The 17199-nt window shown below is 38.4% G+C and overlaps 1 protein-coding gene across 1 annotated transcript in view; it reads right to left on the bottom strand.

The window, feature by feature from the left end:
* Tmem135 (transmembrane protein 135) overlaps positions 1–17199 on the bottom strand; it is a 187482-nt gene that overhangs the window by 21081 nt on the left and 149202 nt on the right. Inside the window, exon 7 of the mRNA XM_051192184.1 lies at positions 1776–1817. Within this exon, the coding sequence (XP_051048141.1) occupies positions 1776–1817 (42 nt within the window). The remainder of the gene's footprint in view (positions 1–1775; positions 1818–17199) is intronic.

The raw sequence follows: 17199 nt of genomic DNA on the forward strand, positions 1-17199 counted from the left end.
GACAATAAAAACAGAATCTAACTTTTGGGCAATACAGGCAATCTAAAATGAAATCCAACCTGTTTAGCAGAAAGTTATGTATCATATCAAAGCAACACTTTGTAATGGTTAATGATTTTCTTTAACAAGAGTACTTGCAACAACAAATGATTTTCTAGACTACTGTCCTATAACACAGAAAAAGTTAAGTGTGAATATTCCAAACTAGAACCTGAATCAATGTGTGTGTGTGAAGAAGAGATACAAAAATATCTGAAATATCTCAAGATTTTCCAAGGATTTGTAGAATCTTAGGAAAACGGGGCATAACTTTCTCTTAGGAAAGAAAAATCACCTTTTTGTTTTGTCAACAACTTTCAGTTTAAAAAGCATGCTGCTTTATCATCTTTTAAGAGCAAGGGCAAAAAAGTTGTTTTCCTCATTTATCTCTTGATGAAAAACAAAGTAAAACATCCTATGTGCACCATGGCTTCAGAAGCCCAGTTATCATAGCTTTATTACTACAAATTTTACTTCACCCTCCCTCTCTCCACAACTCCTGGTGATTGTACCCAGGGCTTCATATATTCCAAGCAGGCACCTCCACCACTAAACCCCGCAACACTCACACTCACACAGTGAGTTTTGTTTTTCTAATCCCAAATCAGTTTCCTGCCATGCCATCCAATCTGTGTATTAGTGCCAACCTCTTTTGCACACTTAGCTTTCAGACTATAGGAAAGGGGAAACACCATCCACTAATCTTTACTCTCTTCAACTTAGTGCATTTTTTTCTCTTCAATATTCTCATTATCCCAAAAATCCCAGGACTTATCTTGTCTTCCTATCTCTAACTCTCTGTCATCCAGTGTCCCAAACACTTCTGCTGAACTCACCTTTCAAAGTCATAGTTAACCATCTCCCTCAGAAACCTTTCAGTAGTTCTCTACTACACACTTATCAAGTCCAAATCAGTCTCTCCCTGACCCTGAACCTTAGGTCTTTGACAATCTGACTCCATCAGCAAAAACTACTTTTATACTCCCCAACAGACACATCATTCACCTCTACACACAGTGCTCTTCTTCAGTCTTCCTTGTCTAAAGCTAAGCCTCAAATGTACATCCCCTGAAAGATGGAGAGGCAGCAATCTCTTGCTCACTTGGTGTGAGCCCTGCACTACAATGTCCCATGTGCAAGCTCCTCTGATCCTCAGAATAACATATAAGACCAACTTTAAACCTTCCAGCACCAAGGCACACCCTAACTTTTCTGTCTAATACTTGCAATGAATACCATGCTACCAAACTTCACAAGGCAAGTACTCTAAGACACAAACTGGGAAAATGTGGGGTTTGGATGTAGTGTATACAGTGAGATGTTAGTAAAACATTCTATTCAACACATGACAAACAAACCTTACAAAACGTTATAAAAAATTGCCTATATCATGAAAATGCATTGAGCTATAAAAATACAATAATGGTGATAACTAATATTTACACAATATATACAATAGGTCAATTACTATGCTAAGAGGGGAGGTAAAAACCAAACACTCTAGGAACACTTTGGCCTTCTGTGCTTGACAGTCCATAAGTCCCACCCATAACTCAGTCTAACAAATTACTTAATAAACTATCCACAAAGGCAAAGAAATACTATTGTGACTTTGAAACTGTTGTCAGATTAAAAAATAAGTTAATAAATCTTTATTGTAATTACGTATGCTCATATTTTTAAAAGATTAAATTAACTCATACCTTCTCTCAACAGAAAAATAGAATGTTACTTACCTAAGTGCAGAAAACGTAAAGCCTTTCAAACCATCTTTGCACCTAAAACAAAAATTTGCGATCATAAATGACATGTTTAGGAATATAAAGTAGCACATTAAATGATTTTTATCTTCCTAGAAGTGGTATAGAGTGTGAAATCTTTTGGTGAGGACATAAGCAATGAGAACTACCCTTACTTAGGCAAATAGTCTACTAAAGATTTCCTGAGGCATAGGAACACAGCCTGGGGCATAGGAACAGAACCAGGGGTGAAGACAATCTTCTTAGGGTTCCATCTAGATGTAAAATGTTGTACCCAATCCCTGGGGGCTGATTTCCCTTGGAGAAAAACTGCATCCACTCTGAGTATCATCCAGAAGTCAGTTCCAGATCCTGACTGCTCTCTCATTAACTCAGTGGATGCAGTGCAACAAGGAGCAGAGCTGAGCATGTACAGAATGCAACATCCTACACAGCCTCTGGTTAAGGCCAAGTGAAACAGGTAACATGTGACAGGAACAGAGTGAGAGTGGGAGGAGAAGAATACAAACAGTGTTGCTTGAACATTTATCATCACTGGGTAGTCTGGGCCCTTCATTCATGTTCCATTTGACAACACAGTTCTGTACATAGGCTTTCACACATTTTACTAGCATGGGGCCCTAAAACCTACAATAACCTTACGTCATGGTGGTTACAGGATTGTAGTGACAGTGGTAACCTGACTTAAAAATCAAGCATTTCCCCATCCATCCTCCTGCTATTATATCGTCTATAAATAGGGAGGATACAAGTTATGTAGTAAGTAAGATTCTCAGACTAACAGTAAATACTTAATACAGACTGAAAAACATTAGTAATACTCAAAGACCTTTTATATAAAAAATGATTATAGCCACAAAGAACCTTTGGTATATTTAGCCATAAAGGGATTTTGGATATTTATTATCAAAATCTCTTGAAAAAAACTATAAAGATTACTGACACAATGATGGTGTCATTAGACCCTAAATTAAAAAGTACATCCTCAGATATAAGTGAGCAATTCATTCTGTTCATTACTTGTGTGACAAGTCGTAAAGGAAATATATACAGAATAACAGACAATCTTAACATTTAAAATGTATTTCATCTGATGTGACCTAGAATCTTAGAAAAATACTTAACGCATGTGAAGATGTTTGAAAACATTTAAGTATTTATTTCAGTTAAGCAGTATGACTGACTTAGTGGTCATGTTAATAGTGGGAAATGTAACCATAAAATTTAGGTAAGACACTACATAAACACACACAGAATGGGCATGAAGGCAAAATAATTCATAAACTGAAATCATGTTTGGGTACATAACATTACTAAACTTCTTAATCATCTTTTTCCATCAGGATGAAGTGTTTCACAGTAATTTAAAAGGCATAATCTAGATTGGTGGGGTGACGGAGGAGTGGCCAATGGGCCTACCAGCCAGGGAAAAGGAAGCGGTAGATTGATCGGTTAAAAGATTTGTACATCTGGGAACAAATTTTGGCTTTGAAATGTTGTTGTTAAAAGATAGCCGTTTGTCTTTGTGCAGCGTTGAATAGTTAAAAGATTCTGACAACGCAGTCTAGTCAGCAAGGCATATCTGTGACCCTGCACAATACATTTAATTGCAGACCAAACATCACAAAGTAGCCTTCAAGCAGAAAAGGGGAGTATACAAATGAATTTGCAATTTCATTATGATGGAAGTCTGGTTCTTCAGGAGGAACCCTGTGGGAAGCACTTCATATTGATATAGTCTTAGCATGTATTCAAAGGGGGCTATTCTTTCCTCCATTCACATGTCTAAGGTTTGTTAAGGTAATTAAGGGTCAAAAGAACAATAGAGTAATTATTCCTGTAAGAAGAATTTTTAAAATGTGGCCCCACATTTTGACAACGAGTGTGTGGTGCAGGTACCAAACTAACTATGAAACATGAAACATTGCTGAAATCTATGTTAAATGTGGAAGGCGCGCTATAAAGATTTCAGCACAGCACACCCCATTAGAAGGTCTTCACTTTGCCGAGGCCTGGCTGATTACAATGCAGATCAGATCAAGCCTCCTTTTAAGCATTTATTTATCACATAATGGACACCTACTATGTATAGGAACTGGCTTAGGTGCCATTATGTAGCCATGGACACAAGAACATCACATTCCCGTGTGACATCCACACTGGGGGAGAAATTTAACAAAACTATAGGGCACAGAATAACTGCTGTGGTAAAAACCCAGCAAGGCTGGGAGGGGAGGGGTCTGGTGAAGAGCCAGGCTTTCTTTTGCCATAAGGATTCAGATGGAGTCTCCTTAAGAAGGTAAGGGATGAGAATCAGGTTGGAAACTTTTAAGAAGCCAAGGGGAAGGCGTTTGAGTTTGAAACAAGTACAGAGCAAGGCTGAGTCCACACAGCAGTGAGGACAGACTGATGTGGTTCCTATAAGTGGAGCAGAATAGGGGAGTGCATAGTGGGGGGTTTCTACCATCAATGAGGCGCCTTTGGGCACAGGAGGACTTTGGAAAGATCTCAGCAGAGAAAAATCTGTCTTAAGTCATACGAGAATTAATTTGGCTGCTTGGTGGAAAACAGAGGGCAGAGTTAGAATCATGGGAAGGTGACCAGAAGGAAAGAGAAGAAGACCCTGAGTGTATGTCAAAAGTGAGCTGCCAAATCCTCTGAATAGTTTGAATGTGGGGTAAATAGGAGACAGAACTCACCAGTTACTAACAAATCTTCAGTTAAGCCAAAGAGAACAATGGCCATTACTGACGTGAGGAACTGTACAGACTCAGGGAGAAAATGAAATTTGTATTGGATATATTAAGTGTGAAATATGCCTGGGCTGAATGAACAGAGCATGAAGGATGCAGGCAGCTGGCTATGTAAGTCTAGGGATCATGAAAGACACCTGATTTATTTTCATGTACTGTGTAAACCCAGGAGACTAGATACAACCATAAATAAGGAAACAAGTACACATGAAGAAATGTCCTGTGTGTGTGAGTGTGTGTCTATGTGTGTACATGATTTACCCATACACTCTAATGCCAAAATACTTTTATAGAAAAAAAATCACACCAATTTCTTCAAATGACATCACCCTCTAGAATAGAGTCTCATTTTATTTTCAAGTGTCCACAAAGATAATGAATTCAACTCATGTATCCTGGGCTATTTAGTTTATGCAGATGATAGAAACTAACTACAATTCAATGCATATTCTACTCGTGGAAGACTCTGTGCTAGTGCAAGCTGTAATAAGAAAAAGCCAGTAAATACAAAAGGTAAAGGGGTTTCCATCTCTGCATAAAAGCCTCAGTCAATAAACTGCTATTATCAAAGGTGTGGGATGGAACTACACTGTACATCCTGGGAAGCACAGCGAGGACTAACATGTACATTACTAAAATAATATTCTTGATCAAATGTCTAAATTTTGAGTGAGATGTACAAATAATAGTTAAAAAAATAAATAAATCTGCACAGAATGCTTTTTCTCTCCCTTGCTTACTTAATGCCTGTGAGATTACTTCCATGGGATTTTTGTGATTGTCATTACAACACGCTACCAGCAGATGTCAGTAGAAAACCACACCTGGAAGACCTTATACCCAGAAAGCAACCTTTTTGGCAAGCTTTCCTCTAAATACACATTTTACAGGGAATTCAAAATGTCACTAACAAAAAGTTACACTATATTTTGTTAAGTACATTTCATGATAGCTGAGTTTTGATGTTTCTGTTTCTATAGCTCTGCAGCTTCACAAAATTGCAAGCTATTTAGTGCTTTACACCTCTGCACCAGCCAGCATGAACTGCTGCTTCCGTTCTCTCTGAGTTCTCCAGGAAGCTAAAAACAATGAGAACAGCAACAAAAGGCTTGTCTGCTCAGTTTCCAACTATTGCATGAATGTAATCAATATAAAATATTTCCTAAGCTTCACTTACCGGAACAATTTCCTAACTTTCTTCAGGAACAATACATGAGATGGGAAAATCTTGGTATTTATAAGGTTATAGTAACGCACGCACACGTGCGCGCGCGCACACACACACACACACACACTCACACACACTCACACACACACACACTATGGGGAAGGGATATTTATGGAAGAAGTGCTCTCTTCTGGTTCAGACTCACCGAATATCAAACTTTGGCTTGCAGTAGACACTCTGCCTTCGTCCACTCACTGATCACTAATTGAGCATCTACTACACAAGGAGAATGCACATACCTTTACATAGTACTGTAAATACTCGAATCAGTACTTCAAACCTTAGATTTCTCTAGTATTTTAAGCCAGCTCTTTAAATTATCTGCCTCACAGAAACTACAGGAGAGCACAAGTAAAGATAGAAAGGGAAAGACAAATTAGACTTAAAATGGTTGTGCACAATGCTAATTCTTAAAATATTTTATTTTGATAGTATTAATGACTACTGGTATCAAAAAATTACTTTATTTTATGGAAGCACTTAAAAATTATGTGTGAGCATGCTTGCCTGCATGCGTGTGTGCGTGCGTGCGTGCGTGCGTGCGTGTGTGTGTGTGTGTGTGTGTGTGTAAATGCCACAAGGCATATGTAGAAATCAAAGGACAGCCCTTAGGAGTAGATTCTCTCTTCTGTCACCAGGTGGGTCTTGGGGACTAAACTCAGGTCTTCAGTCTTAGTGGCCGGAGCCTTTGCCCATTGAGTCATCTCTCCAACCCCAAAACAAAATTGTTTTTAAAAGAAACTGCTCAGAATTCAAATGTTAAGTTTTCTACTGGTGGTATGGGGGGGAAGGGGGAGGTAAATGGCCAATGATAATAACAGTCAAGTATCATCAACAATTTCAATTTTTAATTGCTTTATTATTGGTACCAAGATCACAAATTAATTTTGAATGAATCCAACAGAAAAAATTAAAAATCAAAAAAAGAATAAATGTCTACTTAAATAGCTCACATTTAAGGAACATAATTGTATTTATTCTAAAGAAAACTCATAGAATTAAGAGATAGCTCTGTGGTTTAGAATACTTGTTGCTCTGGCAGAGGATCTGGGTTCAGGTCCTGGCATGAATACAGTGGCTCACAATCACCCGTAACTCCAGTTCCAGGGAATTCAACTCCCTTTTTGACCTCTATGGACACTAGCACACATGTGGTTCACATACATACATTCAGGGAAAACACACACATAAAATAAATAAGTAAATCTAAAAAGTGCAATTTATGTGGTTTGCTTTTAATATGAATTTATTTTCAATCTCACAAAATAATAAAAAGAGTTTGTAGTGAATTTTTCTAACTTATTTTCAAAATAGGAATATATATATATTCAAATATTTATATTTCAAAAGTAGGAATATACATATATATTCCTAAAGTATAATTCAATATATAAGAATGTAGCAATAATTTTGTATTTTGTTACATTTGCCTACCATGCAAACAAAAAGAAAATTGACATAGGACAAATTTCATTTTATGTTTTAAAATTTTAATGTCTTAATCATATGTGTGTATGCTCATAGCATAAATTGACTGCTTAAAGTTACTATTAGAACCTGTGATGTGTGTGGTTAAAACATTATACTGCCTAAATAAACACAGTGGGATTTTCCTCTTACACCTACTATTGTTCAAGCAATTAAATGGAACTTCATTTCAGCCTACATATATCACTTAACATGAAAAATACACAAATGTGTTCTTACTGGATGAGCAACAATTAAATTGTGGAAGATTCTTTTGTTTCTTCATGAGCAATCCCAACTCCAAATATTCTCAATAAATCCCCTTAGTGCACTTTTAAGTGAATCAACAATAGTGCATTTGATTCTGACAAATATTTTATTATGCACTCACTTCATGCCCTGGAGCCCTGGGGATTGGGTTGGTCCCTGAGAACTGAAGGAATGCCACCACCAAGGCAGGCAGCATGCAGGGAACCAAGGGACTGAGCACTGGATGATTACAGCACAGTGCTTTCTGGTGTGTCCCACAGACAAATTAGAAACAGTTGGGCTTACATGCACAGGAACAACTCCAGCAGAATCAGATTTCTCCTTAAATTTGGACAAGCTTGAATGGCTTTTGCTTAAAATCCACACAGGGAAAGCAGTGCTCCAAGCTTCAGTCACTGGCTTAGGAGCCAACAAATCACCCGAAGAAAACTGTCAATAGGATACATTTCCATCTTGAAATGATCTGGTAACAGCAGCAGCAGTCAATCTCAAGATAAAAAGGAGTGGACTGCAGTTTCCAGGGCGCTGGCCTGAGGGGCTCCCTGCTGCTCAGCAGTAGCACCTGCTGCACTTCACACCAAAGGTGGCACCAGGTAAGAGGACGACTTTTCATGTGAGTCCAGAAAGATTTAACAAGTGACTCAAATTCACAGCATTGGCTAGAAATAAAACTATTTGCAATAAATTAAATAATCGTTACTCAACCAGTAATTGAAGGACCTCAAATACTCATTTTTCTCCTTCCATAAATGTTGTGGAAAAGATGAAACCAAATGTTTTTCAATTAAATAGAAGTTTTGAACCATATTAACTTATTTCAAAAGTATATTGGTATCTATGTCATTAATATAGCAATTGGGTTTTCACAGTGGATAAAATGAACAGCTATCTAAAATATCAACATTAGTGTATCATTTTCAGACAGGTATGCTTATTTAACCCCAAAGTTCAAATCTAAGAGGCATAAAAATAAATAAAATATGCATCTTTGAGCATTTCAGCAGCTTTAAATTACTATTTCCTGAGGAACCTACAAAATATAATCACCCTAAATAGCAAAACCTTCACTTAAAATACTCCAGCTTACTTCCTCTGAATAACTTTCTGTTCGCACAATAGAAACTGGGAAAGTCAGTACACACTACAATCTTGCTGGACAAGAGAAGGGTATCATAAATTTAAAATGAAAACTGGAACTAAAGTAAGCCGATGTAATTACATTTGACAGATGAAGGCACTAAGGCCAGGGAAGTGAAGTGCCCCCAAATTATTTGGTTCCATCTCACATCAGACAACAGGAAGACCATCCCAATCGGCCAGCTCTCTGGCTTGAGTTCCGATTGTGAAGAAGACCACTGACAAGTATAGGATCTCAAAGTACCCAAAGGAAACCACAGGCTCAAGCAAGACAATGGCAGTCATTCAACTGACATTAAGCAAACTTTACAAGCAACAAAAGGCATGGAGAGTTTTAAAGGAACAGACGCCCAGCTCCTCACTTTCACACTGTGATTTGCCTGAAGGCATACTTCAGGCAGCATGGAGGACTCTTGTCCTCCATGCTGCCTTTTTGTACCTGTCCCCACATCCAACACACATGCAACAATGATTTTCCACATCAGAAATATAAAGCCTTGGTCACTACCACTGACCTACTGAAGGTACAGACACTAATTCTAGATCCACAGAATTTGGAAACTCTAACAGTGGAGCCAAAGGATGATGTAAGGCAACTTGTGTTATAAGAAATTCTTATAACACAATTCTTATAACTTGTGTTATAAGAAAATCCAAATGGTTTTCATGCAGATGTATGCCAAAGCTTGGGAACCAGAGGGCTGGGTGAAGTAACAAAAACAAAAGCTCAATGGCTTGTAACAACGAAATTGTATTCTTCATTCATGTCACTTGTAACAAGGGCTGGCTATGGTAGACTGGAGGCCATCTTTATTGTGTATCTTAGTGTGATGGAGAGATGTCCATCTGGAATGAGTGTGAATTGTCAAAAGAGGAAGAAAGAGAATGAAGAGAGTTGGACTTCTGTTTCTAATTAAACAAAAGTCACTTCCACTTAGATTCTTCAGACAAAGCACATCACAACTCCAGGTACAGTGTCAGCAGGAAAGGAAATGCGTGCTTTCCCGTGGAGGCACCACAAAGGGTTGTGAACAATAGCACCTGTCTACCATTAAGGCCAAACACATAACTGCCAAGAATCAATTATGCTTATTTGGAATACTTAAGGAAATTCAAAACAAAATTCCCTTTTCTATATAACATGATTCCCTTAGTCAGTGTTCCTCACACTAACTTTAAGGGGTGATTTGAAGTCTTCCTGGTAGCAGACTTTTCTACAGGACATTAGGTATTACTTTATAGTGTATGCATACATTATGACAATCTAATCTCGCTTCTTTATTGATTTCTTAATTGCTCAGATATTTCAGAGCATTCTGATTACACTCCACTGGCAACAATTTTTCCCAGCAGACAGAACACTAAGTAAAAATAGGCTGAAAGAAAACATTAATCTATGTAGAAATTAAGAAATTTATGCATTCTATAGCAATTATATCCATAAATGGCACCAAGTTTCTTGGATTCGTTTTTATAGCAGAGACTTTGAGGTTTGTCTATTTTGATTTTCAATTTTTGAAACAATTTAGATTTGAATCAGCGACTTTTATGCCTATTAATAGCTCCTAGGACTCAACTGCCATACAAAGCACCTTTCACGCCTGCATACTGATGATCTGGTACATGTTTACATTTGGACATGAACATGTGTATCTAGAACAGGGGGTCCTGACCTCTTCTTAGGCAGAGGTGTTTTTCAAACCCCAAATGAAATAAACTGCCTTCCTATTTATCCAGTGTAAAAGGCACAGTCTCTGCTGGCAGGCATGTTCAGTACTTCAGCAGCAAAGGAGATGAGACCATAGCATTTGCAGGCTAGTCTATAGCTGGTATTGCTTCACTGGCAATTACTATCTACCATGCAAGTCCTCACATTCTGGGAACAACTACTGTCAATGTCCTGCAACAGTGTCATAATCCAGAGAAGTACAGTCACACAAATAAATAACGATCCGTATTACAGAAAGTACTCTAATATACACAGAACATGGTGCTAGCAAAGCACAATGGAAGAATATCCAGCCTTGGCTTTGGTATCAAGAAGGTCAAGGCACACATAGGCAAAAGCAGAAGCAGAAGAGGAGGAAGGGATACATGTAACATGGCAAAGAGATGATTAGGTACCAGGATCAGTGGAGGGTTAAGATGGCTACAGCATGACAATGAGAAAAGAGGGGGAGAGAAACTAGCACAGGCTGCATGGAAACAGGAGGGAATTTCACCTGGAAGAGAAAGGTCACATTCCTAACAGGAGTAGGGTGACACACATGATCTCCCTACTCAAACTACCCAATTATTCTTTAATATAATCTCATTTAGTAGTATCTGCCAAAATAGCAATCTACCAATTAAATTTTGTTGAAATCAACAGATAATAAAAATACCTAAAATGTGTATTGTTCCTTTTTTTTAAGATAAAAGATGAAGTCACACACTAATCTCCAAAGAATATGTTTATCAAAATATATTAAATAAAATCTCAAATAAGGCTAAAAATAATTTGAAACTACGGCTAACAGAACATATAGACAAAATATCAAACCTAATGGTCTGCAAATGTAAGGAACTAATATTATTTGTAATAAGTCAAAAAGTGCCAGTGTTTTAGCACAGTAAACACACTCTAATCAAGCATCCAGGTAGGCTGCAACCTTCTACTCCCCCATACACACACACACACACACCAAGAAAGAAAGAGAGAGAGAGACAGAGACAGAGAGACAGAGAGAGTGAGGGAACCCATACTTCAACCAACTACAATAAAGGTCCAGACTTCGCTGTGTGCATGTGACATACAGTGACATTAATCAATTCTTTACTGTAGGAAGAAGCACAATGAAAAGTGTCATAGAGGCTGCTTTCCCTTCCACTTTTGTAATTAACACTATACCTATGGAATAATGAAGCAAATGTTACTTGTTTAAACAATTATTCATTTGTACACCAAGTAAAGTTAGAGTTAGAATAGAGCAAAGCAGATTCATGAGCAGGCTGCTTAAACTCTGTACATGATTCTCCATCTGAAAAATGTAAACAATAGAATCTATTTTATAAGGCTCAAAGCTACTTGCTATTGGGGCACCATTAGTACAGCAATCACAGCTACAGACTAAGACAGCATTGCAACTGCTGCCTTACACACAGAAGGCAGGAACAGTCAACAGTCCTGACTTACAGCAAGCTCCCTGGCTTAAATCTTGTGGTATCCTATGGCAAGCCCGATGTCCCAAGATAGAAATGATAGTTATGACCTCTCTAAGCACATGGCACACGCTCATGCCCACACATATACATACAGAGCTAATAAGTGTAAAATATAAAGCTTCATGAATTAAACATCCCTGACAGAAAATGGTATCTACAAATTCATGGTTCACTCAAACTTGATAAGGTCCAATATGATTTTGAACCCTGAATTCAATCACTATTATTGAATATATATGAAATTTGTATATGATAGATTGGAATATTTGACTTTAAGGAACACTAACAGTATCTTATATCTTCTAAATGGAATGTTAGGTAACTGTCATTCTCCAACTTAAAAGCATATTTATTACTATACTCAAATATTCCCAATTATATTTTAGACTAAAAATACCTTACACAGCTCTGAACTCACCTGTCATGTGGAAATTATCTGAGTTAAGAATAATGAATGTGAAGGGGGTGTTGTGTGTTCCAGTATTTGTTTAAAAAAGCTGAGTTTCTGCAAAATGTTCTTGCCATCCTAGCTTCAGAAAGTAAAAATGTACACAATAGTGTTTTAAGAAAATGCCTTAAATATGCCTACTATCTAATAATCTCGAAACTGGCATAGAATAATAATCCAAAAGTGATTATGTCATCTTTATAAGCTAAGAAAAGTTAGGGTGCAGCTCAAGGAGACAGCATGTGTCTAGCACATGGCACACACTGGCTTCTGTCCCTGACTTCAAGCAGCAGTAGCAGCAGCAGCAGCAGCAGCAGCAAATGAGATGGTGTGTGTGTGTGCACATATCCGTACCATTTGGGTTTATGCATTTTCCTGCTTTAAGACCAATAGAGTAGAAATATGAACACATTCTAAAGAGTTCTAATTACATCTTAATTGTTTCTTCAAAGCCATCCTACCTCATGCCCACCATTCCAATTCAGTATTTTCCACTGCTTATGGGAAATGGGGCAGAGAAACAAGGCAATATAATATTTATCTCAAAATGTCCTTGCTGGATGACTATGGGTTTCTGTAGAGCTTGGAAGAAAGGAAACATGGATTGAAAACTTTAAAATCCAGACAAGCATGGGTTTTTGTCCTCTGAAATCCTAACTTGGATAAAAATACACTGCTTTCCAATAAGTTTGTATGTGGGACAGTACTTGAGATCTTACAGTTCAGGCAACAGTGCCTCAGAGTCCTGACAGTCAAAGGTCTTGGCTAGCAAATTGAGTTCACCCACTAGCCAAGTGGGTTTGGCCTCAATAAGCCTGCAGTGGTTGCTAGTCTTAAATATAGGCGTTTACATTTGACTTTAAGCCATGCCTTATTCTATTTGTACAATGGTAGAGAGGGGAACCCATGCTTCAGAGGCAAGAGCCCAGGAGGATCAAAGGGTAATCAAGCAAAAAAGAGAAAAGACAGCACAGATCAGAGGAGACAAAATGATTATAGAGTTTACTTCTCTGAAATACAACTATCCAATAATACTTCGTACATATTTTTTTTCTAATAGAAAAATTGCAGAGGCCTGAACACAGATACAAAGACTTCTTAAATATTATTTCACTCAAACAAGGATTAAAGGAGTAGGCCACCACCTAGTTACTCTTAGAAATTTTAAATGGATGTGTATTATTCAGAATCTAATTACCTTACATATCATAATATAAACACCTTTAGCCTTCTGTAATGAGGGGACATGGAACTGAATGAAAAATACAGCACCTGAGTTCAGGAATGCTACACTTGGGTTATTTAGAGCTCAAAAATGTACTTGGTATATTTTGGATCTCCATTAAAAACAAAAAGTGAGGCCTGTAGTGGTAATAGCACACTACTTTAATCCTAGCACTTGGGAGGCAAGAGGCAGGCAGATCTCTGTGAGTTCAAGACCAGCCTGGCTTACAGAGCTAGTTCTAGGGCAACCAGGGCAATACAAAGAAATCCTGTCTCAAGAAACCAAAAAGAAAAGAGAAGGGTAGGGTAGGATAAGAGAGGAAAAAAGAAGAAAGAAATAGGAAGGAGGGAGGGAGGATAGGAGGGAAGGAGAGAAGGAGGGAGGTGTGTGTGAAGGTGGGAATGACTTGTTTCAATCTGAGAAGGGCCTCATTGGGACTCAAAGATGCTGAACCATGTCACCAGGGAAGTCAGCCTTGAGGGGGAAAACAGGCAAAAACTGTTCCTTGCCACATTTGGGAGGATATGACAAATAAGTCTGGATTTATTCCTGAAAGTTGTGGCATAACTCACAGATTTATAATGAAATAGCTGGCAGAGTAGCCTGTGTTGGCCCTAAGGGACTGTGGGAAAGAAACCAGGAGTTGCAAAGGATTTCATTTTTAGTGTTCAGCAGCTTTCAGACTTGGACGTCCTGCTGACATTTCTAGCTTGGGAAGGAAAGCCTTTCTCAGTCTCCTCCTCAACCCACTTAAAGACTGGTCTGAAAACCACTTTCTCCAAACAGCAAAAAATACATTCTGGAGACCTTGTATCTTATGTCCATATTTAAAGTGCTTATTACATTTACTTTATTCAAACCATCTCTCTCTACACAAGTAGTACAAAACTCAAATGTCCAAAGTACAGTTTATCAAACAATGGCAGAGAGGTCAGATAAACAGTAAGAAAAAACCAAACAGACCAAGAGAAAATTACTGATATACTTGTTACCTCTCAGATCTTTAACTCTGTGCATAAATATATGTGTTTCTGAATGTCTCTACACACATGTACACGACCTCTCAGATGCCAGGTGAGCTGTAGTTGCAGGTGGCTTTGAGACACCCAGCAGGAATCCAGGTGCTCTTCACCACTGACCCATCTCTCCTATCCCCTAATTTTGTTGTTTAAGATTTCTTTATTTTATGTATATGGATGTTGTATCTACAAGTAGAATAGGGCATGAATCCTATAGAACTCTAGTTATAGACAGTAGAAGCCATCATGTGGGTGCTGAGAATTGAACTATGGAAAGTAACCAACACTCTAATTTTAGTTTTGAAAGTTGTTGGAGAAGGGGGTCTTGCTGTATTGTGCAGCCTGGTCTCTAATGCATGGGTTGAATCTTGTCATTCAATCCCCACAAAGCAGAGTGGGCAGATTTCCCTATCAAGATCTCAGCCTAGACTATGGCAGGTATTGATTTGATATGTTAAGCTACTTTATTATTTTCCCTTTGATAGTTTCCTCAAATTTGTAGCATTTTCTTCTGCTCTCTTGGTATTTAGAAGTTCTTTTTCCAAAACCAACAATTTCAGTTTTAAAAAATTAGTTTCAGTTCCAAGAGATGACTTTATGCACAGTGAAACACTCCTTAACAATGGTTTGTTGTAGCATTTACAATGAACCACAACTCAAATTTTGACTTTTCACCTATCCCTTGACTACTGATAAGTATGTTCCTCTCCTCTGATGTTCAGTGAGCCCTAATTCCCAGTGAGCCTTGGCTTCACAAGGCCAAAGAACCCATACTCTGAGAACACTGTGCAGAAGCTACTACACTGGCTAGATCAGATGGATTGAGTGTGGTTTCTACTCATACATTTTCACAATGGGCTTATCAAAGCACAGTTCCATGATAAGTCAGAGCAACTAGATAAGAGGTTTGTTCTATTATCTTACAACCACACTCACTAATTAAAAAGGGGTTATAAGTGGCTAAGACAAAAATGTCAATGGAGCATGAAGGGGGATGGGGCAGGGTATTACCTGAAATTGTAACAGAAACAAACAGAATGAAGTGCAGTATTCCTGAAGTCAACTGTTACCAAGAATTACAAAAAGATATTTGAACAAAACCAGGTGAAAGGATTATGGGTAAAAGGGAAAACAGAAGCTCCCTTGGTCCAAGAAGTAAAGGAGCTGTCAGCCCCCTAAGCAATGACCTACTTTAAGACACACAGCTAAAAGCAAAGAGATCTACCCATAGAAGCAACCAGGAGCTAGCTCTCCTCTCCCTCTCCCTCCCCCCCCTCTCTCTCCCCCCCTCTCTCTCCCAGCCTCAACTGACTCCTAGCTGCCTGGCAGGAAGGTGCTGGAGACAGCAGGAACCACCAGGGAAAAATTTCCCCTTAAGCCAATACCAGTTTCAAAGAATGAACCAGGCTAGGGACAAGCAACCTAGGGCTGAACACATGGGCAGAAAGACAATGGATTCCTTGGGGTGTGAGGAGGGAGGCTGATTCACAAACCCAGAGCTGAGATTCTCATTCCAGGAAGCAATGATCCAAAAAAGGAAGAGCTCTGTCCAGAAAGCATTAAAATGGGTCGAGGTGTGTGGGGCATTTAGTAACTAAGGGGCAGCAGCTGAACTCACCACAGATGAAAGAGCCTGATTTGTAACTACATAAAGAATACTAACTTGGACACAGAGAGAATCAGAACCCTGGCAAAATGAACATTTTCCGCTGAAATGGTACACAACAGCACAGATACGATGTTATAAGAGCCTCAGACTCAAAAGCCCAACTGGTGGAAGGCTGGCCACCCACCACATGTGGAACAATAATAGATGGGCATTTCCCCAAGGCATGGTCCATGTTGAAGGCTGGGAAAACCCAAGAAAGAGCAGACACCTGCTTGCAGCTGAGTGGGTTCCACCTGCAGGGGGGATAAAGCACACTGGCTAATCTGGTTTAACAGGTTTGAACTGAAGCCACAACAGCTCTCCCCCTCATCAGTTCAGTTTGCTGGATAAATCAGAGAGAAAGGATACTTACTGATGCTGTAATTTCTAAAGATGTATTTTACATTTATTTCACCTCATTTTAGATCAAAAATTTCATTCTAGCATAAATTCACTTAATAATTTTGCTTCATTTATAATATTAGCTTCTTAGGTTTTATGACTGTTCTGTAGTTTGGGGGATTCATCTAATGTAAAAATTCATTATTCCACACACAATCCATATACTTTCTAATTCCTACCTCATTTCTGACCTCTTTTTAACCTAATTCTCCATAGCTTTAATAATGCAAAAACTGTTAATCCAAACTACACCCCAACTTTATAGCCACTCACCTACTTTCCTCATTTTCTCAGTTGATAGTAACCCTTAGCTATACTCAGATTTCACTCCTAATCTTGCCAACCATTACCTGAATCTACACTGTATGAGCACCCCAATAATTACTGGAACTAAATAGATGACTATAATTTACAATTATGATTTTTGCATATTGGACCTGTCCAGCAGTGATTGCTGCTTCTACAATTAATATTCTACACTGACTGTAGTACTGTGAATTTTATCAAATGTCCTAAAAGCTTATGAACTAAAACTCCAGTCAGTCCACAGGGAAAGAACAACTGATCCCTCGACAGTCTAATCCCACAAAACACTACAA

This window comes from Phodopus roborovskii, unplaced genomic scaffold (genome assembly GCF_943737965.1).
Source record: "Phodopus roborovskii unplaced genomic scaffold, PHOROB, whole genome shotgun sequence".
NCBI lineage: Eukaryota > Metazoa > Chordata > Mammalia > Rodentia > Cricetidae > Phodopus > Phodopus roborovskii.